Here is a 21,962-nt window from a genome sequence, read left to right as displayed (position 1 = left end):
GTTTACGCTCACTTTTATCACTTGCTACCTTGCTGTTTTTATAATTTCAGATTAAAAATACCTTTATCTACTATCCATATACCACTTGTTTCACCATCTCTTCGCCGAACTAGTGCACCTATACAATTTACCATTGTATTGGGTGTGTTGGGCACACAAGAGACTCTTTGTTATTTGGTTGCAGGGTTGCTTGAGAGAGACCATCTTCATCCTACGCCTCCTACGGATTGATAAACCTTAGGTCATCCACTTGAGGGAAATTTTCTACTGTCCTACAAACCTCTGCACTTGGAGGCCCAACAACGTCTACAAGAAGAAGGTTGTGTAGTAGACATCATGTGCATTTAAGAAATAAATGTTGTATTGTTTCATCATGATCACAGAAACAAAACCGTGAACTACCTACCCATCGCCTCTTGATTAAGTTGTCCTTAGTGAGTATTACTTGTTTGTGGACAAACCACATAAAAAAATTAATACGCAAAGGAACCATAATTTTCCAAATATGCAACGATCTTGAGACTGGGCCAGAATTAATCAAATCCATATAAAGATTTCACCGTAAAAACCCATTTTTAGCTAATTTCAATTGCATCAAATCCGGCTGGTCAGAGAGTTGAACATATATCAACCTCCTAACCAAGTGCATCCAGGCAGGTCATCTCTCACCAACTAACGCGCGTCTGAACTCAATATTCAAGGGAATCGTTTGGAAAACTGTGCCTACATAATCCTCCTTTGCATAATGTTATAAAGGGTTGGATATGTACGACCAGGGGCGTCTCTCCTAACCACGCATCCTCCCAAAATCTTGTTGACATCCCATTGCCAACCAAGAATTTGACCCTATGAAAGAACAAGTCCTTCGTTCTCATAAGCCCTTTCCAGAATGGCGAGTCAGTTGGTCTCATGGTAACCTGGGCAAGCATTTTCGACTGCAAACATTTATTGCGCAAAATCTATACCACATGCCCTCCGGCTCTGTCTCTAACATGTAGAGCCATTTGCTCATAAGGCACTTATTCTTGATTTCTAAGTTCTCAATACCGAGACCCCCCTGGTCTTTTGGTTAGCAAAGGATATCCCATCACGCGAGTCGGTATTTCCTCTTGGACTCATCTGACTACCAGAAGAACCGAGATATGAAGAAATCAAGTCGCTTTCGTACCCCTTTCGGAATTTCAAAGAACGATAATAGGAACATCGGCATACTAGTCAGTACCGAATTAATCAGCACTAGCCGAGCTCCATAAGATATAAGCTTGCCCTTCCAACAGCTCAGCTTTTTCTCAATTCGATCTTCTATACAGTTCCATTCTTTATTAGATAACTTACAGTGATGAATCGATATGCCCAAATAACTAAATGGTAAAGAACCTAATTCACACCCGAACAATTGTCTATATGTGTCTTGCTCGTCTTTGGCCTTCCCAGAGCAGAACAACTCACACTTGTGAAAGTTTATCTTTAAACCAGACAGTTGTTCGAAGAGACATAATATAAGTTTCATATTTCGCACTTTTGCAATGTCATGTTCCATGAATAAGATAGTGTCGTCAGCGTACTGTAAGATGGATACTCCTCCATCAACCAGATGAGAAACTAATCCCTCCACTTGACCATGCTGCTTGGCTCTGCCAATAAGAATGGCCAACAAATCGGTCACTATATTAAACAAGAGAGGAGACATGGAATCTCCTTGTCTCAAACCCTTGTGTGTGTCTGAAAGTAATGACCGATGTCATCGTTAACCTTGATTCCGACACAACCCTTTTGGACTTGAGAACCCACTTGGTTCCGCCAAGTCTCACTAAATCCTTTCATGTGCATGGCCTGCTGAAGGAAAGGCCACTTAACTTTATCATATGCCTTCTCAAAATCCACTTTGAAGATAACCCCATCTAGCTTATTCGAATGGATTTCATGTAGCATTTCATGCAAGACGACCACCCCTTCAAGTATGTGTCGCCCTGGCATGAACGCTGTCTGCCTCGGTTGTACCACTGAATGAGCAATATGTGTCAATTTATTGGTACCCACTTTTGTGAAAATTTTGAAACTCACATTAAGAAGACATATGGGCCTGAATTGTTCGATCCGAACTACTTCTTCTTTCTTTGGCAATAGCGTAATCATGCCAAAGTTAATATGAAATAGCTCTAGATGACTGTTAAAGAAATCATGAAATATAGGCATAAGATCATCTTTAATAAAACGGCTACGCTAAATATAGTCGACTAATTTTTTACTAAGTCTCAGTCGATAACAATCCGTGTGTACGTGTACGTTGGCTCGAACCAACTCTTTTCTTTCTCTCTACACGGGCCGGTGGAGATGAGAGAGCCTTTCTTTTATTTTTCTTCTGGGTTTTGTTCCCTTTGTTGTGCAGCCCAAATTTCCCGAGTGTGTTTTTTTAGTTATTTTTGTCAGCCTACAAGAAAAGTACTTTGTTTTATTTCTTTTTCTCGCCCTACACAAGTGAGTTTTGCCTGTAGGAGAGGAAGTCACGATGGCTTCTCTTTTTCCCAAAAGAAATTTTCTTTTTTCTTTTTTTCTTTACCTTTTTCTTCTTTTTATTGTTTTACTTTTCATTTAATTTATATAAGTCTTTAACTTTCCTTTTATTTGTTTTTACTTATTATTTGCTTATCCATTTCCATTTTTTCATTTCTTATTTAATTTAATTTTTCCTTTTGTCCTTGCTTTTTGATGTTGTGTTTTATTCTATTTGATTTTGGCATATTTTCTAAATTTCTAGCAGCCCTATTTTAGCAACGAAATTTCCTACCAATTTTTTGTTAATCATTTTTAGTTGCACATCCATCAGATGCTTTGTAAGTAAATGTTGGTTGCGATAGTTGAAATTTTATTACCTGGATTGCTAAAATTTAGTCGATTGAGTTTAACTGAAGTCCCGATACACATATATGGCTGTTAGATCACTGTTTCCGTAAGATTCACGCAACACTGCTTATCTAGTGTTACCCCGATCCCGCAACTGCATGTCCCCCAACATGGTTGCAACTCGACTTTTGTTTTGCCGGATGGGGTGCCGGGAGAGGGGGCGGGCCAGTTGCAAGCCCGACAACAGCACCGCAACTGCAAGTGCCGCACCCGACCGCAACTACATGTCCCCCAACATGGTTGCAACTCTACTTTTGTTTTGTCAGAGGGGGCGCCAGGAGAGGGGCGGGCCAGTTGCAAGCTTGACAACAGCCCCGCAACTGCATGTCCCCCAACATGGTTGCAACTCGATTTTGTTTTGTCAGAGGGGGCGCCGGGAGAGGGGCCGGCCACTTGCACGCCCGACAACAGCCCCGCAACTGCAAGTGTTGCACCCGACCGGAACTGCATGTCCCCCAACATGGTTGCAACTCGACTTTTGCTTTGTCGGAGGGGGCGCTGGGAGATGGGGTGGGCCAGTTGCAAGCTCAACAACAGCCCCACAACTGTAAGTGCCGCATTCGACCGCAACTGCATGTCTTTTAACCTGACCGCAATTGGACTTTTTTGTTCTATCAGAGGGGATGCCGGGAGAGGGGGCATGTTAGTTGCAAGCTCGACAAGAACCCCGCAGCTGCAAGCGCCGCACCCGACCGCAACTGCATGTCCCTGAAAGGATCGAGAAGAGGTGTCTAGAGGGGGGTGATTAGACACTAAGTGCCAAAAGTTGCAGTTTTTAATATTCTTAAGTTTAAGTGGAGTTTAAGCACAAGTTTAACAAACACAATACATATCAAGCAAGCATGCAATGAGTATATGAGCAGCGGAAAGTAAAGCATGCAACTTGCAAGAATGTAAAGAGAAGGGTTTGAAGTATTCAAACGCAATTGGAGACACGGATGTTTTTGTCGTGGTTCCGATAGGTGGTGCTATCGTACATCCACGTTGATGAAGACTTCAACCCACGGAGGGTAATAGTTGCACGAGTCTACGGAGGGCTCCACCCATGAAGGGTCCACGAAGAAGCAACCTTTTCTATTCCATCACGGCCGTCGCCCACGAAGGACTTGCCTCACTAGCGGTAGATCTTCATGAAGTAGGCGATCTCCTTGCCCTTACAAACTCCTTGGTTCAACTCCACAATCTTGTTGGAGGCTCCCAAGTGACACCTAGCCAATCTAGGAGACACCACTCGAAGTAACAAATGGTGTGTTGATGATGAACTCCTTGCTCTTGTGCTTCAAATGATAGTCTCCCCAACACTCAACTCTCTCTCACAGGATTTGGATTTGGTGGAAATAAGATTTGAGTGGAAATCAACTTGGGAAAGGCTAGAGATCAAGATTCATATGGTTGGAATGGAATATCTTGACCTCAACACAAGTGTAGGTGGTTCTCTCTCAGAAAATGTGTATTGGAAGTGTAGGTATGTTCTGATGGCTCTCTCCATGAATGAAGAGTGGGTGGAGGGGTATATATAGCCTCCACACAAAATCTAACCATTACACACAATTTGCCAAACTCGGTGGGGCCGAATGGTTAAACTCGATCGGACCGATTCAGCAAACCTAGTAACCGTTAGGATTTTTGGTGGGACTGAGATGCAACTCGGTAGGACCGATATGGTTAGGGTTAGGGCATAACGTAATCTTGGTGTGACCGATTACACAAACTCGGTGGGACCGATTTTGGTAATAAGCTAACCAGAGAGTTGGTCAGGTAAACTCGGTGGGACTGATTACACAAACTCAGTGGGACCGATTTTGGTAATAAGCTAACCAGAGGGTTTGCATTGTAATCTCGGTAGTACCGATTGCTCAAACTCGGTGAGACCGATTTTGGTAATGGACATACACAGAGAGATTACAATCCCATCTCGGTGAGACCGAGATCACTATCGGTGAAACCGATTTGCTAGGGTTTGTGGCAGTGGCTATGACATCTGAAACTCGGTGGCGCTGGATAGATAGAATCGGTGGGGCCGAGTTTGACTTTTGGTTTAGGTCATATGTGGATGTGGGACGATAGTTGAGGGTTTTGGAGCATATCACTAAGCACTTTGAGCAAGCAAGCCATTAAGCAACACCTCATCCCCTCTTGAGAGTATTGGCTTTTCCTATAGACTCAATGTGATCTTGGATCACTAAAATAGAAAATGTAGAGTCTTGATCTTGAAGCTTGAGCCAATCCTTTGTCCTTAGCATCTTGAATGGGTTCCACATCCTCTAGTCCATGTCACTCCATTGTTGAACTTATCTGAAACATACTAGGTAAAAGTGTTAGTCCAACAAGAGATATGTTGACATTAATTACCAAAACCATCCAGGGAGCACTTGTGCTTTCAGTTCCCCAACATGGCTGCAACTGGACCTTTGTTTTGTAAGAGGGTCGGCGGGAGAGGGAGTGGGCCAGTTGTATGTCTGACACTAGGATGCCTGCTGATTAAGACTTATTTAAATCTCAGTCGACTGGACCGTATCCACACCCCATTATTTACTTTGTTTTTCTTATTTAATATCTTTTTAATTTTTTTTGTTTCTCTAAAAAGAGGTGTTTTTATTTTTTTTTAAACGTGACACACCAATCCAGTTGCACCTCTGCAGCGCATGTGTAACTGAATATGATTGGCTCTCTTATTTTGTTAGTATTACCATTGTCAATTTGTGGATGATAGCAAAATTACAAATAGATGAGACCCAATCTAAGAAAAATGCAAGGTAAAACCATCATTAAATAATGCTAAACATTTTTCTAATTTCATGATGAATATTTTTAAACAATATTGTACATTATCTAATGGCACTCTAATTTTTTTAAATACATGATTAATATTTGTAAAAAATGAACATATTTCTTAAATAAATATCACGACTAATGCTTACATTTTCTAGAAACAAAAATAGTATAAATAAGAATGGAAGGAGAAAAATGAAAAGTAAAACCGGACAAAATTGATACTAACCGCATGTTAATTTTTTTCACGAACAACAAACTAATACATCCGGCCGGGTAGTCAATGGAGCAGCAGCACGGAACAAAAATACTGCCCAATCTCTGGCCCAACTCAGCTGAAAAACACACAAAGCAAAGACAAACGGGGCAGCCCAAAAGGCGACCAGAGATGACATAGTATGGGCTGGACAATAAAGCAAAAAAGCCAAAAAAAAAGGTGACGTCAGCCGACTAAGATTTCGTGAAGTCTCGGTCGACTGAGACCTAAACAAACCCTGAATAATATGCCAACATTTCTTATAGAATTTAGCTGGAAACCCATCTGGTCCCGGTGCTTTATTCGGTTTCATTTGTGAGATTGCATCCAAGACCTTCTTCTCCGTAAACGGTGCAGATAGAATATCATTCTCCTCTACCTGAAGCTGAGGGATATCTCCACAAACAGATTCATCTAAGACCACCGTGCTTGTTGGGGAACGTAGTAATTTCAAAAAAAATTCCTACGCACACGCAAGATCATGGTGATGCATAGCAACGAGAGGGGAGAGTGTGATCTACGTACCCTTGTAGACCGACAGCGGAAGCGTTAGCACAACGCGGTTGATGTAGTCGTACGTCTTCACGGCCCGACCGATCAAGCACCGAAACTACGGCACCTCCGAGTTCTAGCACACGTTCAGCTCGATGACGATCCCCGGACTCCGATCCAGAAAAGTGTCGGGGAAGAGTTCCGTCAGCACGACGGCGTGGTGACGATCTTGATGTACTATCGTCGCGGGGCTTCGCCTAAGCACCGCTACAATATTATCGAGGATTATGGTGGAAGGGGGCACCGCACATGGCTAAGAATATGATCACGTGGATCAACTTGTGTGTGTAGGGGTGCCCCCTGCCCCCGTATATAAAGGATCAAGGGGGGGTGCGGCCGGGCAGGAGGAGGGCGCGCCAGGAGGAGTCCTACTCCCACCGGGAGTAGGATTCCCCCCCTTTCCTAGTTGGAATAGGATTCGGGAGGGGGAAAGAGGAGAGAGAGAAGGAAGGGGGGGCGCCGCCCCCCTCTCCTTGTCCTATTCGGACTAGGGGGGAGGGGCGCGCGGCCCAGCCCTGGCCACCTCTCCTCTCTTCCACTAAAGCCCACTAAGGCCCATATACCTCCCGGGGGGTTCCGGTAACCTCCCAGTACTCCGGTAAAATCCCGATTTCACCCGGAACACTTCCGATATCCAAATATAGGCTTCCAATATATCAATCTTTATGTATCGACCATTTCGAAACTCTTCGTCATGTCCGTGATCACATCCGGGACTCCGAACAAACTTCGGTACATCAAAATGCATAAACTGATAATATAACTGTCATCGAAACCTTAAGCATGTGGACCCTACGGGTTCGAGAACAATGTAGACATGACCAAGATACGTCTCCGGTCAATAACCAATAGCGGAACCTGGATGCTCATATTGGCTCCTACATATTCTATGAAGATCTTTATCGGTCAGACCGCATAACAACATACGTTGTTCCCTTTGTCATCGGTATGTTACTTGCCCGAGATTCGATCGTCGGTATCTCAATACCTAGTTCCATATTGTTACCGGCAAGTCTCTTTACTCGTTTTGTAATACATCATCTCGCAACTAACTCATTAGTTGCAATGCTTGCAAGGCTTATGTGATGTGCATTACCGAGAGGGCCCAGAGATACCTCTCCGACAATCGGAGTGACAAATCCTAATCTCGAAATACGCCAACCCAACATGTACCTTTGGAGACACCTGTAGAGCTCCTTTATAATCACCCAGTTACATTGTGACATTTGGTAGCACACAAAGTGTTCCTCCGGCAAACGGGAGTTGCATAATCTCATAGTCATAGGAACATGTATAAGTCATGAAGAAAGCAATAGCAACATACTAAACGATCGGGTGCTAAGCTAATGGAATGGGTCATGTCAATCACATCATTCTTCTAATGATGTGATCCCGTTAATCAAATAACAACTCTTTTGTTCATGGTTAGGAAACATAACCATCTTCGATTAACGAGCTAGTCAAGTAGAGGCATACTAGTGACACTCTGTTTGTCTATGTATTCACACATGTATTATGTTTCCGGTTAATACAATTCTAGCATGAATAATAAACATTTATCATGATATAAGGAAATAAATAATAACTTTATTATTGCCTCTAGGGAATATTTCCTTCAGTCTCCCTCTTGCACTAGAGTCAATAATCTAGTTCACATCGCCATGTGATCTAACATCAATAGTTCACATCTTTATGTGGTTAACACCCATAGTTCACATCAATATGTGACCAACACCCAAAGGGTTTACTAGAGTCAGTAATCTAGTTCACATTGCTATGTGATTAACACCCAAAGGGTACTAAGGTGTGATCATGTTTTGCCTGTGAGAGAAGTTTAGTCAACGGGTCTGCCATATTCATATCCGTAAGTATTTTGCAATTTTCTATGTCTACAATGCTCTGCACGGAGCTACTTTAGCTAATTGCTCCCACTTTCAATATGTATCCAGATGAAGACTAAGAGTCATCCGGATCAGTGCCAAAACTTGTATCGACGTAACCCTTTTACGACGAACCTTTTGTCACCTCCATAATAGAGAAACATATCCTTATTCCACTAAGGATAATTTTTACCGCTGTCCAGTGATCTACTCCTAGATCACTATTGTACTCCCTTGCCAAAATTAGTGTAGGGTATACAATAGGTCTGGTACACAGCATGGCATACTTTATAGAACCTATGGCCAAGGCATAGGGAATGACCTTCATTCTCATTCTATTTTCTGCCGTGGTCGGGCTTTGAGTCGTACTCAATTTCACACCTTGTAACACAGGCAAGAATTCTTTCTTTGACTGTTCCATTTTGAACTACTTCAAAATCTTGTCAAGGTATGTACTCATTGAAAAAAAAACTTATCAAGCGTCTTGATCTATCTCTATAGATCTTGATGCTCAATATGTAAGCAGCTTCACCGAGGTTTTCTTTGAAAAAATCCTTTCAAACACTCCTTTATGCTTTGCAGAATAATTCTACATTATATCCGATTAACAATATGTCATACACATATACTTATCAGAAATGCTATAGTGCTCCCACTCACTTTCTTGTAAATACAGGCTTCACCGCAAGTCTGTATAAAACTATATGCTTTGATCAACTTATCAAAGCGTATATTCCAACTCCGAGATGCTTGCACCGGTCCATAGATGGATCGCCGGAGCTTGCATATTTTGTTAGCATCTTTAGGATTGACAAAACCTTCTGGTTGCATCATATACAACTTTTCTTTAAATCCATTAAAGAATGTAGTTTTATTTATCCATTTTCCAGATTTCATAAAAATGCGGCAATTGCTAACATGATTTGGATAGACTTAAGCATCGCTACGAGTGAGAAAATTTCATCGTAGTCAACACCTTGAACTTTGTCAAAAACCTTTTTCAACAAGTCTAGCTTTGTAGATAGTAACACTACTATCAGCGTCCGTCTTCCTCTTGAAGATCCATTTATTTTCTATGGCTTGCCGATCATCGGGCAAATCCATCAAAGTCCATACTTTGTTCTCATACATGGATCATATCTCAGATTTCATGGCCTCAAACCATTTCGTGGAATCTGGGCTCATCATCGCTTCCTCATAGTTCACAAGTTCGTCATGGTCTAGTAACATGACTTCCAGAACAGGATTACCGTACCACTCTGGTGCGGATCTCACTCTGGTTTACCTACGAGATTCGGTAGTAACTTGATCTGAAGTTACATGATCATCATCATTAGCTTTCTCACTAATTGGTGTAGTAGTCACAAGAACAGATTTTTGTGATGAACTACTTTCCAATAAGGGAGAAGGTACAATTACCTTATCAAGTTTTCTACTTTCCTCCCACTCACTTCTTTCGAGAGAAACTCCTTCTCTAGAAAGGATCCATTCTTAGCAACGAATGTCTTGCCTTCTGATCTGTGATAGAAGGTGTACCCAACAGTCTCCTTTGGGTACCCTATGAAGACATATTTCTCTGATTTGGGTTTGAGCTTATCAGGATGAAATTTTTTCACATAAGCATCACAGCCCAAAACTTTAAGAAACGACAAGTTTGGTTTCTTGTCAAACCATAATTCAGATTGTGTCGTCTCAACGGATTTAGATGGTGCCCTTTTTAACGTGAATGCAGTTGTCTCTAATGCATAACCCCAAAACGATAGTGGTAGATCGGTAAGAGACATCATAGATTGCACTATATCCAATAAAGTACGGTTATGATGATCGGCCACATCATTATGCTGTGGTGTTCCAGGTGGCATGAGTTTGTGAAACTATTCCACAATGTTTTAATTGAAGACCAAACTCATAACTCAAATATTTGTCTCTGAGATCAGATCGTAGAAACCTTATTTTCTTGTCACGATGATTTTCCACTTCACCCTGAAATTATTTGAACTTTTCAAATGTTTCAGACTTATGTTTCATCAAGTAGATATACTCATATCTGCTCAAATCATCTGTGAAGGTCAGAAAATAACGATACCCGCCGCGAGCCTCAACACTTATTGGACTGCATACATCAATATGTATTATTTCCAATCAAGTTTGTTGTTTGCTCCATTGTTCCAGAGAACGGAGTCTTAGTCATCTTGCCCATGAGGCATGGTTTGCAAGTACCAAGTGATTCATAATCAAGTGGTTCCAAAAGTTCATCAGTATGGAGTTTCTTCATGCGCTTTACACCGATATGACCTAGATGGCAATGCCACAAATAAGTTGCACTATCATTATTAACTTTGCATCTTTTGGCTTCAATATTATCAATATGTGTAACACTACGATCGAGATCCAACGAACTATTTCCATTGGGTGTATGACCATCAAAGGTTTTATTCATGTAAACAGAACAACAATTATTCTCTGACTTTAATGAATAACGTATTGCAATAAACATGATCAAATCATATTCATGCTCAACGCAAACACCAAATAACACTTATTTAGTTTCAACACTAATCCCGAAAGTGTAGGGAGTGTGCGATGATGATCATATCAATCTTGGAACTACTTCCAACACACATCATCACCTCACCCTTTACTAGTTTCTGTTTATTCTGCAACTCCCGTTTTGAGTTACTACTCTTAGCAACTGAACCAGTATTGAATGCCGAGGGGTTGCTATAAACACTAGTAAAGTACACATCAATAACACGTATATCCAATATACCTTTGTTTACCTTGCCATCCTTCTTATCCGCCAAATGCTTGGGGCAGTTCCACTTCCAGTGACCAGTCCCTTTGCAGTAGAAGTACTTAGTCTCAGGCTTAGGATCAGACTTGGGCTTCTTCACTTGAGCAGCAACTTGCTTTCCGCTTCTTGAAGTTCCCCTTCTTCCCTTTGCCCTTTTCTTGAAACTAGTGGTCTTGTCAACCATCAACACTTGATGTTTTTTCTTGATTTCTACCTTCGTTGATTTCAGCATCACGAAGAGCTTTGGGAGTTGTTTCCATTATCCCTTGCATATTATAGTTCATCACGAAGTTCTACTAACTTGGTGATGGTGACTAGAGAATTCTGTCAATAACTATCTTATCTGGAAGATTAACTCCCACTTGATTCAAGCGATTGTAGTACCCAGACAATCTGAGCACATGCTCACTAGTTGAGCGATTCTCCTCCATCTTTTAGCTATAGAACTTGTTGGAGACTTCATATCTCTCAATTCGGGTATTTGCTTGAAATATTAACTTTAACTCCTGGAACATCTCATATGGTCCATGACGTTCAAAACGTCTTTGAAGTCCCGATTCTAAGCCATTAAGCATGGTGCACTAAAATATCAAGTAGTCATCATATTGAGCTAGCCAAACGTTCATAACGTCTACATCTTCTCCTGTAATAGGTCTGTCACCTAGCGGTGCATCAAGGACATAATTCTTCTGTGCAGCAATGAGGATAAACCTCAGATCACGGATCCAATCCGCATCATTGCTACTAACATCTTTCAACACAATTTGCAAAATACTACCAGGACTAAGTTCATGATAAATTTAAGTTCAATTAATCATATTACTTAAGAACTCCCACTTAGATAGACATCCCTCTAATCCTCTAAGTGATCACGTGATCCAAATCAACTAAACCATGTCCGATCATCACGTGAGATGCAGCAGTTTCATTGGTGAACATCACTATGTTGATCATATCTACTATATGATTCACGCTCGACCTTTCGGTCTCCGTGTTCCGAGGCCATATTTGTATATGCTTGGCTCGTCAAGTATAACCTAAGTATTCCGCGTGTGCAACTGTTTTGCACCCGTTGTATTTGAACGTAGAGCCTATCACACCCGATCATCACGTGGTGTCTCAACACGAAGAACTTTCGCAACGGTGCATACTCAGGGAGAACACTTCTTGATAATTAGTGAGAGATCATCTTAAAATGCTACCGTCAATCAAAGCAAGATAAGATGCATAAAAGATAAACATCACATGCAATCAATATAAGTGATATGATATGGCCATCATCATCTTGTGCTTGTGATCTCCATCTTCGAAGCACCATCGTGATCACCATCGTCACCGGCGCGACACCTTGATCACCATCATAGCATCATTGTCATCTCGCCAATCTTATGCTTCCACGACTATCGCTACCGCTTAGTGATAAAGTAAAGCATTACAGCGCAATTGCATTGCATACAATAAAGCGACAACCATATGGCTCCTGCCAGTTGCCGATAACTCGATTACAAAACATGATCATCTCATACAATAAAATTTAGCATCATGTCTTGACCATATCACATCACAACATGCCCTGCAAAAACAAGTTAGACGTCCTCTACTTTGTTGTTGCAAGTTTTATGTGGCTGCTACGGGCTTAAGCAAGAACCAATCTTACCTACGCATCAAAACCACAACGATAGTTTGTCAAGTTGGTGTTGTTTTAACCTTCGCAAGGACTGGGCATATCCATACTTGGTTCAACTAAAGTTGGAGAAACTGTCACCCGCTAGCCACCTTTGTGCAAAGCACGTCGGGAGAACCGGTCTCGCGTAAGCGTACGCGTAATGTCGGTCCGGGCCGCTTCGTCCAACAATACCGCCGAACCAAAGTATGACATGCTGGTAAGGAGTATGACTTATATCGCCCACAACTCACTTGTGTTCTACTCGTGCATATAACATCAACACATAAAACCTAGGCTCGGATGCCACTGTTGGGGAACGTAGTAATTTCAAAAAAAATCCTACGCACACGCAAGATCATGGTGATGCATAGCAACGAGAGGGGAGAGTGTGATCTACGTACCCTTGTAGACCGACAGCGGAAGCGTTAGCACAATGCGGTTGATGTAGTCGTACGTCTTCACGGCCCGATCGATCAAGCACCGAAACTACAGCACCTCCGAGTTCTAGCACACGTTCAGCTCGATGACGATCCCTGGACTCCGATCCAGCAAAGTGTCGGGGAAGATTTCCGTCAGCACGACGGCATGGCGACGATCTTGATGTACTACCGTCGCAGGGCTTCGCCTAAGCACCGCTACAATATTATCGAGGATTATGGTGGAAGGGGGCACCGCACACGGCTAAGAATATGATCATGTGGATCAACTTGTGTGTGTAGGGGTGCCCCCTGCCCCCGTATATAAAGGATCAAGGGGGGTGCGGCCGGGCAGGAGGAGGGCGCGCCAGGAGGAGTCCTACTCCCACCGGGAGTAGGATTCCCCCCTTTCCTAGTTGGAATAGGATTCGGGAGGGGGAAAGAGGAGAGAGAGAAGGAAGGGGGGCATCGCCCCCCTCTCCTTGTCCTATTCGGACTAGGGGGGAGGGGCGCACGGCCCAGCCCTGGCCACCTCTCCTCTCTTCCACTAAAGCCCACTAAGGCCCATATACCTCCCGGGGGGTTCCGGTAACCTCCCGGTACTCCGGTAAAATCCCGATTTCACCCGGAACACTTCCGATATCCAAATATAGGCTTCCAATATATCAATCTTTATGTCTCGACCATTTAGAAACTCTTCGTCATGTCCGTGATCACATCCGGGACTCCGAACAAACTTCGGTACATCAAAATGCATAAACTCATAATATAACTGTCATCGAAACCTTAAGCGTGCAGACCCTACGGGTTTGAGAACAATGTAGACATGACCGAGACACGTCTCCGGTCAATAACCAATAGCGGAACCTGGATGCTCATATTGGCTCCTACATATTCTACGAAGATCTTTATCGGTCAGACCGCATAACAACATACGTTGTTCCCTTTGTCATCGGTATGTTACTTGCTCGAGATTCGATCGTCGGTATCTCAATACCTAGTTCAATCTCGTTATCGGCAAGTCTCTTTACTCGTTTAGTAATACATCATCTCGCAACTAACTCATTAGTTGCAATGCTTGCAAGGCTTATGTGATGTGCATTACCGAGAGGGCCCAGAGATACCTCTCCGACAATCGGAGTGACAAATCCTAATCTCGAAATACGCCAACTCAACATGTACCTTTGGAGACACCTGTAGAGCTCCTTTATAATCACCCAGTTATGTTGTGACGTTTGGTAGCACACAAAGTGTTCCTCCGGCAAACGGGAGTTGCATAATCTCATAGTCATAGGAACACGTATAAGTCATGAAGAAAGCAATAACAACATACTAAACGATCGGGTGCTAAGCTAATGGAATGGGTCATGTCAATCACATCATTCTTCTAATGATCTGATCCCGTTAATCAAATAACAACTCTTTTGTTCATGGTTAGGAAACATAACCATCTTCGATTAACGAGCTAGTCAAGTAGAGGCATAATAGTGACACTCTGTTTGTCTATGTATTCACACATGTATTATGTTTCTGGTTAATACAATTCTAGCATAAATAATAAACATTTATCATGATATAAGGAAATAAATAATAACTTTATTATTGCCTCTAGGGCATATTTCCTTCAGTGCTTGCTTCCGGATGCCCAAAAAGTTGTTTGTAGTAATTAGAAATATAAGCTTTCAAATTCTCATGCCCCACAATTGTCCCCTCGTCCTGTTCGAGTTGTATGATTTTCTTTTTCCTATGTTTATCATTCGCAATCATATGGAAGAATTGTGTATTGTCATCCCCTTGAACAACCTTAAGCACTTTAGCACGCAGTGCCCACTTGAGCTCATCTTCTCTAACAAGAGCTCGTAAGCCTTGCTTAGCTTCGGATTTGGAGTTTTTCTCATTAACTGTAAGGAGATTCCTTTCAGCTTTTAAATCTAGTGCTTCAATTAATTGAGTAAGCCGTTCTTTTTCTTGTTTATAAATCCCACTCTTGTTTTTGGCCCAACCTCGCAAAAACTATCTTAGATGTCTGATCTTATTTTGCCATCTCCCAATACTAGTTCTTCCACTAACAGGCTTTGCCCATTCGCGTGCAATGACCTCCAAAAAGGTTTCTTTCTCGAACCAACCTAGCTCGAAAGAGAAAGCATTCTTGTTTGCAACGTGTGTAGCCTCTCCCGAGTCTACAAGAAGTGGTGTGTGGTCTGAGATCGCTCTCTACATCGCATGAACCGACACCAATGGGTACTTTTGTTCTCATTCCACACTAGCGAGTACCCTATCCAACTTCTCATAAATCGGAGTGGGTAACAAATTGGCCCACGTAAATTGTCTATCGGTGAGCTCAATTTCTCTCAAATTAAGACTCTCGATAATCATGTTAAACATCATAGACCAACGTGCATCAAAATTGTCATTGTTCTTTTCATCTCTCCTCCGAATTATATTAAAGTCCCCACCGACTAGGATTGGCAAAGTTTCATCTCCACATATTCGCACTAGGTCGGCTAAAAAATCTGGTTTAAGTTCAAGTTGTGCGGCCCCATATACAGCCACAAGAGACCATCGGAAACCATACAATTTTGATCTCACCCGAAACTTGACCGCAAAATCACCCTGAACCACGTTAAGCACCTCAAGTGTTTCACACCGAACCCCTAGTAATATCCCACCAGATCTTCCTTTAGGAGGTAAGACATGCCAATCAAAATCAATTCCTCTGGATAGAGTTCCAAGGAACTGTGAGGTAAATTTATCTCGTCGTGTTTCCAAAAGTGCAATAAAATCTAAATGTTGCTCTATCGTTGTCTCCGCCAAGAACCTACGTTTAGCCAAGTCAGCTAGACCTCTGCTATTCCAAAAGATTCCTTTTATAAGTCATCATGGATTTTTTTTCTTAAGCTTAACCCTAGCACTTCTACGAACCGCCGAAGTAGGATAAATTTTCCGTTTCCAGGATCGCTTGGGCTTCTCCCCATCACCCTTCGGGAACGTAGGATCGGCAGAACATGAGACAGTGCCCTCCATCATTAGAGGCTCTACAGTGTCCGTAGTCTCCGTCCCCTCCTCATCTTCGGCCTCCTCACTAGGCAAGAGATTATTGCAAATGTTTTCAAGGGCTACAATTCCTAAATTGTTCATGTCATCGTCATTCATAGGTTTAACTGATGCGAGGTTCCGAATTATTTTAGAAGCCCGCTCTGCTTCTAAATCTAAAAGATCATTAACAGATTTCGGATGAACGCAAGGGTCTCATCCTTAGGGATTGTAAAAGTGAACTGCTGTTGAACTCACGTATATCAGTGGTGAGCACACAAAATTGACCTAAGGGTTTAAATTCAAACCGTTATTTAGCAACCTTATACGTCAAACTTTCTCTTTCTACCATTAGCAGACATCACCAAAGAACAAACTTAAATGAAGATCAGCAAAACCACTCCTGATGGAGCGACATGCTGAATTTCAGTTCCAAAAACACGACAAATTCGACAACATCAGTGGCATGGTACACCATGCTCTGACAAGCAGTTAGCCACCTCTATTGAAGAACTACTTAAGCTCATATGATCATCTTGTTGAAGATTCCATCAGCTTAGTTTAATAGGACTTACGAGCGCATTGAGCAGCATATGCCATGATCCTTGACCCCGGAGATCTCTGACGCCTCAACTACTAAATTGGTCTTGAGTTAATGCCTTTCTCGGGTTGGTGTGCGTGTTTGTCCTTTGCTGTTGTTGTCCTCCTTGCAGCCACTGACTAGCTCTCTCTATATGGGCTTTGTAAAGATCCACAGACATAACCAGATGGAAAATGAGTGAAGAATATCTGTGGTTTAGGAGGATGCAAGCTGAACCAAAAAAAGAGAGGATGCAAGCAGTGGCGGAGCATAAACGGAAAATGAGAAGAGACAAGAACAAAAGCTGGATTTAGCTTAAATATATGTAAAATGTATCAAAAACTATGTGAAACTAGGCTAAATTGATGTAACTTCAGACTTACAAAGATAATTACCGAAACCATTATGCGCTGTATGTGTCTGAATAGTAATCAAGAAAAAAATTTGGGACCCAGGACCTCATAACCAGTCTAGAAAGCCGTGCAAAATAAGAAGTTCAGGCATTTGCCGCTCGACGGAATAATGATTTGATATTTGGCATTCACGTCTCACTGACAGGTGGCCTGTGTGGTCATAGAACCCACATGTCAGTGGGGCATCCAGCAAAAGACCTGAGAACATCTTAAGCAAGAGCATATTTAACTCGCTGAGAACGTCAAAAGTTCTATGATCATAATCATCGCAAGGGAAGAGGCAAAAACAATAACCAACTTTGGAAAAGCCGTGGTGGCATATGAATCGCCTAATTTCGAGTACTCATTTTGCCTGCCACTTTGGACAGGGTTGAATTAGTCTCATCATGCCATCGCCATTGACAGTTGAATCCCATGCATAAGCAAGGAAAATCACCCTAGCCATGATGGCCCATTCTATACATGCGATGAGCCCATGAGGTATTGCAAGAGCAGGAAAGTATGCACTGCTTCAATGAATTATTGCACGGTACAGCTTTTGCCTCAACGAATGCAGAGATTGCACTGTGGACTATTGATAAGGAGGTAATAGCACCAGTAAGTCCTTGAACTTGTCTAGAATGTGATGATTTGGTCTTCAAACTTGTAAAAGGCAACTGGCGCTATTACCTCGTTGATAAGACATGAGTGATAAGTTTTAGGACCAAATAGTTGACTTTTATAAGTTTGAGGACCAAATCATCACATCCTAGACAAGTTCAAGGACATGTGGTGCTATTACCTCATTGATAAGAGCATCTCCAACACGGAGAGTTAAACCTTCCGCAACCTTTGAGACCGAGAAATTCATCCACCGCGGTTCTGTATCGGTCCGTAGAACGGTCCGGACGCGATTTCTCCCACGCGTATCCGGTCAATGCCGCTCTAGAGCGTCAGCGACCGCATTCATGCCCGGCCAGAGCGGACGCGACAGCTCACTAGCGTCGGCATTGAAGCGGCACGCCGGCCGAGAGAGCACCGCCCGCGCCGCTTACCGGTGCAGGCGACTGCCGCACGTTCAAACGACACAACGGCCACTCGTCCGTCCGCCTTCCTCCCACATTGATGGCACACAGTTGCCGAGGCGTCTCCTCTGGCGCCACCCGTCCGTCCCTTGCCGCCTGCCATTGCTAGATAAACCATTGCCCCAGGCCATAGCCATAGTCATCCGCCTCCGATCCCTCTCCACACCACTCCCACCATGGATTGTTCCCCCGCCAAATCTCTCTAGGACGGGCTGACGCCGGAACAGAAGAAGGAGATGGCCGCCATTGTTGCCGGCTGGATGGCCGACCGGCAACCGGAGGATGACAACGTCCCAATGGAGGATGCGGCCGCCGCCGACGAGTCGGCGCACCATCCTCCTCCTCCGTGCGGCCCTCCTCCTCCTCCGTGCCACCCTCGCCAGTGCACTGCACCTTGACCATCGGTGGGGCCCGTGCCCATTAACTGGACATGCTACGGGAGGAGCGGGAGGAGTAATTCTGGGAGGCGCAGGCCGACGCCGCCTACAACCACCACCTCCTCCAGAAGCATCTGCAGGCGGAGGAGCAGCTCGCCAGTAGGGCGGTCACGCCAGACGTTGACATGGCGGAGCAGGAGGCGCGTTCGGTGTTGGCGCGGGTGGCCCGTGGCGGCCACCCCGTCTACCAGCCGCTTCTTCGGGCAGAGGGAAACCTAACCGCGGACACCCTGGGCAAGCGGTTCCTCTCCGGCTTCAAGGTTCGCACCATACTCTGTTGGACGATCTACCCATAGTAGGAACCGTCAATGGAAAATTTTGTGCTAGGGTTTGATCGTCATCCTCCCTGGATGATTTCCAGTCGTTGGTGCTATCAGATTAGCAAAACGCCTTGTCTACAGCACCACATAAATGGTTGCAAGAATTCGTGGGCATAGCACGAAACATGAGATGAACCTCAAGTATATAGGTTGCTATATCTAAGATTCAGATTGTACGATTCTTTGCCTAGCGACAGGTATATAGGTTGGAACATCTTTTGACATCAAGCTGTTTTTTCCTTTGGGAACCTCAAGTAACTTTATTATTATTAGGTAATACTCCATGTTATACGTCCATTTTAACAAATTCAAGGGAGATATGCAGATGTTTCAAACTTAACGAATGCTTCAAATAAGATAGGTACACATGTTTCGGGGAGGTATCAGGCAAAGTTCAGGTTTTAGAGATCTTTACATCAACTACTAAAAGATTAGTCTTTCTCTTTGACATAAAATAATTATTGTGCTTAAAATGGATGGTGAGACCCCATGCTCCTTCCGTTACATAAATTTCACTTCTACGATTTGAACATGTATACTTGTTGGCATTCAAAGTATGAGGACTTTCTTGCATTTCTAATTTAATTCGTGTGTACCTCCATGGGCACCACCAAGATGCTCCTTGAATGGTAGTACCTATTCAAGTATTGATCTCTGGCGGATTTCTTCTCATCAAGTGTACACAAAACCAAAATCATATATACAGTTATAATAATAGCCCAGTTTGCAAGCTTCCAACTTTGGATCCTTTCACCTCTGTTTATATCAGTCTTGGATCATACGGGCTGGGCCTCCTTGGCTACTGCGGTTGGACAACCTTACTAATCAACAATACTTGGGCAGTTATTATTGTTACTGCCCAACAATACTTGGATCATACTCATTTTGCTCCGTATGTAGTCCATATTGGAATCTGTAAAAAGTCTTATATTTACGAACAGAGGGAGTAGGATTTAATCTATGGTATTATTGATGTTGTTCTTTCATTGGTGACATGCAACACAACTGTGGATGTATTACTTCCTAGGTTGATCACGTATTTTTATACTTTGTTTTATTGCTATGAAATTGTACCTTTTGCTTTTATATATGTTCTATAATATTCATGTAGTGAATGTGGTTCATGCTGCAGGGACGCGACTTTTATTCCATTTTGGATAAGCTGCATTCTTCTGAGATTTTTTATCCTGTCGGTCCTATTCCGATGCTGTTCGCTTTCACTTTTTTTATGGGAACAATGATACCCTACACAATTTATAGCATCAAAAGGGCAAAAGAGAGCGCCAAGGAGTTGGAGGACTGGAAGGCTGAATGGAGGGCTTACGAGGCTGATCGTCAGAAGAGTCATTGATGAAGATAACATATGGCAATATTGTTGTATTTGTTAAATGAAGTGTGATGCCTTTCAAGCTTGATCTATATATCCTGTTTTTTTGTGCTAAGTAAGGCTGAACGTATTTGTTAAATGGAAAAAAAACTATATATCCTGTTAAACTTAAGTAGTGTGAGACAGTATACCGCCGCCATTCCGGCTCGGCCCCAGCGTCGCGTAACCTAGGCGACACGGGCGGCAGCCCCCCATCGCGCCGCCAGGCATCGGCTAGGAGATGGCGATGGCAATTGTGTGTTCGGTGTTGGCACGGGTAGCCGCCGTCTCCCAGACTGTTCTTCGAGCACAAGGAAACCCAACTGCGGACACCCTGGGCAAGCGGCTTCTCTCCAGCTTCACGGTTCGCACAATACTCTCTCGGTCGATCTACTCAAAGGATGCGTCAATGAAGGATTTTGTGCCGGGGTTTCATCGTCATCCTCCCTGGATGATTTCGTTGGTGCTATCAGATTAGCAAATTGTCCTTGTCTAGGCACAGCATCGAAGGTTGTAAGAATCTTGGACATAACAGGAAGCATGAGATGAGCCATAACCGTATGATAGAGGATTCTATGCTAGAGTGTCTGACGCTTCCGCGTCAGCCTCCCTTAATGTCTAAGTCTCAGATTAAGATTGTATGTTCTAGGCCTAGCAACAACAGATATAGGTTGGTATATTTTCTGACCTTAAGCTAGTAAAAAAAATTGTAGGTAGTCATAACATGTTCCACGTCCATTTTGACGAATTCACTAGTATTCCAGGGAGTTATGCAGATGTTCCACGTCCATTTTGACAAATTCACTAGTATTCTGCCAAAACTCTAGGATTCATATTACTTAACGAACGCTTTAAATAAGATAGGTATACATGTTTCGGAAAGGTATTAGGCAAATTTCAGGTTTTAGACTTCTTCTTGTGTACCCCATGTAGCAACTACTAATAGATACGTTACAAATTATTGATGTTGTTCTTTTATTGGTGCCATGCAAATGCAATGCAAGTGTGCAACTGCGGATGTTATTACTTCCCAGGTTGATCACGTGTTTTTATGATTTGTTTTGTTGCTGCAAAACTGTACTTTATGGTCCATGTAGTGACCGTGGTTCATGCTGCAGGGACACCGCTGTTATTCCATTTGGAATAAGCTGCCAACTGTTGACTTCGAACCTATCGGCCATGTCTATATGACGGTGGCTTTCGTTTTTGGAATGGGAACAGTGGTACCCTACGCAATTTCTAGCGGCAAAAAGTCAAAAGAGGGCCAGAAGAGGTTGGAGGACTTGAAAGCTGAGGTTGAGAAGAGTCGTCGCCGATTAAATCAAGTGTAATGACTTCCAAGTTTGATGTGTGTATCCTGTTAAAACTTTAGTGTGGAAAATCATGTGTCTTTAGATCATTTTCCGGGTTTGGTTTTTCCTTCTGTGCGCTCCAGTTTCGACTGACGGCGAAGGTTGCCTAGCCTCTGGCCTAGTCGAGGAACGTGTGAATTTTTTGTACCTCGGGTGT

At 43.1% G+C, this 21,962-nt stretch overlaps 1 protein-coding gene across 1 annotated transcript; it reads left to right on the top strand.

Annotated features, from left to right (window-relative positions):
• Positions 1-18,762: 18,762 nt before the first annotated feature.
• LOC123191599 (uncharacterized) lies at positions 18,763-20,438 on the top strand. Its single transcript, XM_044604268.1, has 2 exons — positions 18,763-19,027; positions 20,220-20,438. Exons 1-2 carry the CDS (start codon positions 18,893-18,895, stop codon positions 20,436-20,438), a joined length of 354 nt encoding a protein of 117 aa, XP_044460203.1. The 5' UTR covers positions 18,763-18,892.
• Positions 20,439-21,962: the final 1,524 nt, after the last annotated feature.

The sequence above is a fragment of the Triticum aestivum genome, chromosome 2A (assembly GCF_018294505.1).
Source record: "Triticum aestivum cultivar Chinese Spring chromosome 2A, IWGSC CS RefSeq v2.1, whole genome shotgun sequence".
Taxonomy (NCBI): Eukaryota; Viridiplantae; Streptophyta; class Magnoliopsida; order Poales; family Poaceae; genus Triticum; species Triticum aestivum.
Note: the sequence above shows the minus strand (reverse complement) of the source record. Positions and strands in the feature narration are given on the sequence as shown.

Bases quoted from the DNA above. Each gene is read 5' to 3' on its own strand.
- LOC123191599 (XM_044604268.1), top strand. From the start codon at position 18,893: ATGGCGGAGCAGGAGGCGCGTTCGGTGTTGGCGCGGGTGGCCCGTGGC. The intron at 19,028-20,219 runs GTTCGCACCATA...TTCATGCTGCAG, and splicing joins GGTTCCTCTCCGGCTTCAAG to GGACGCGACTTTTATTCCAT.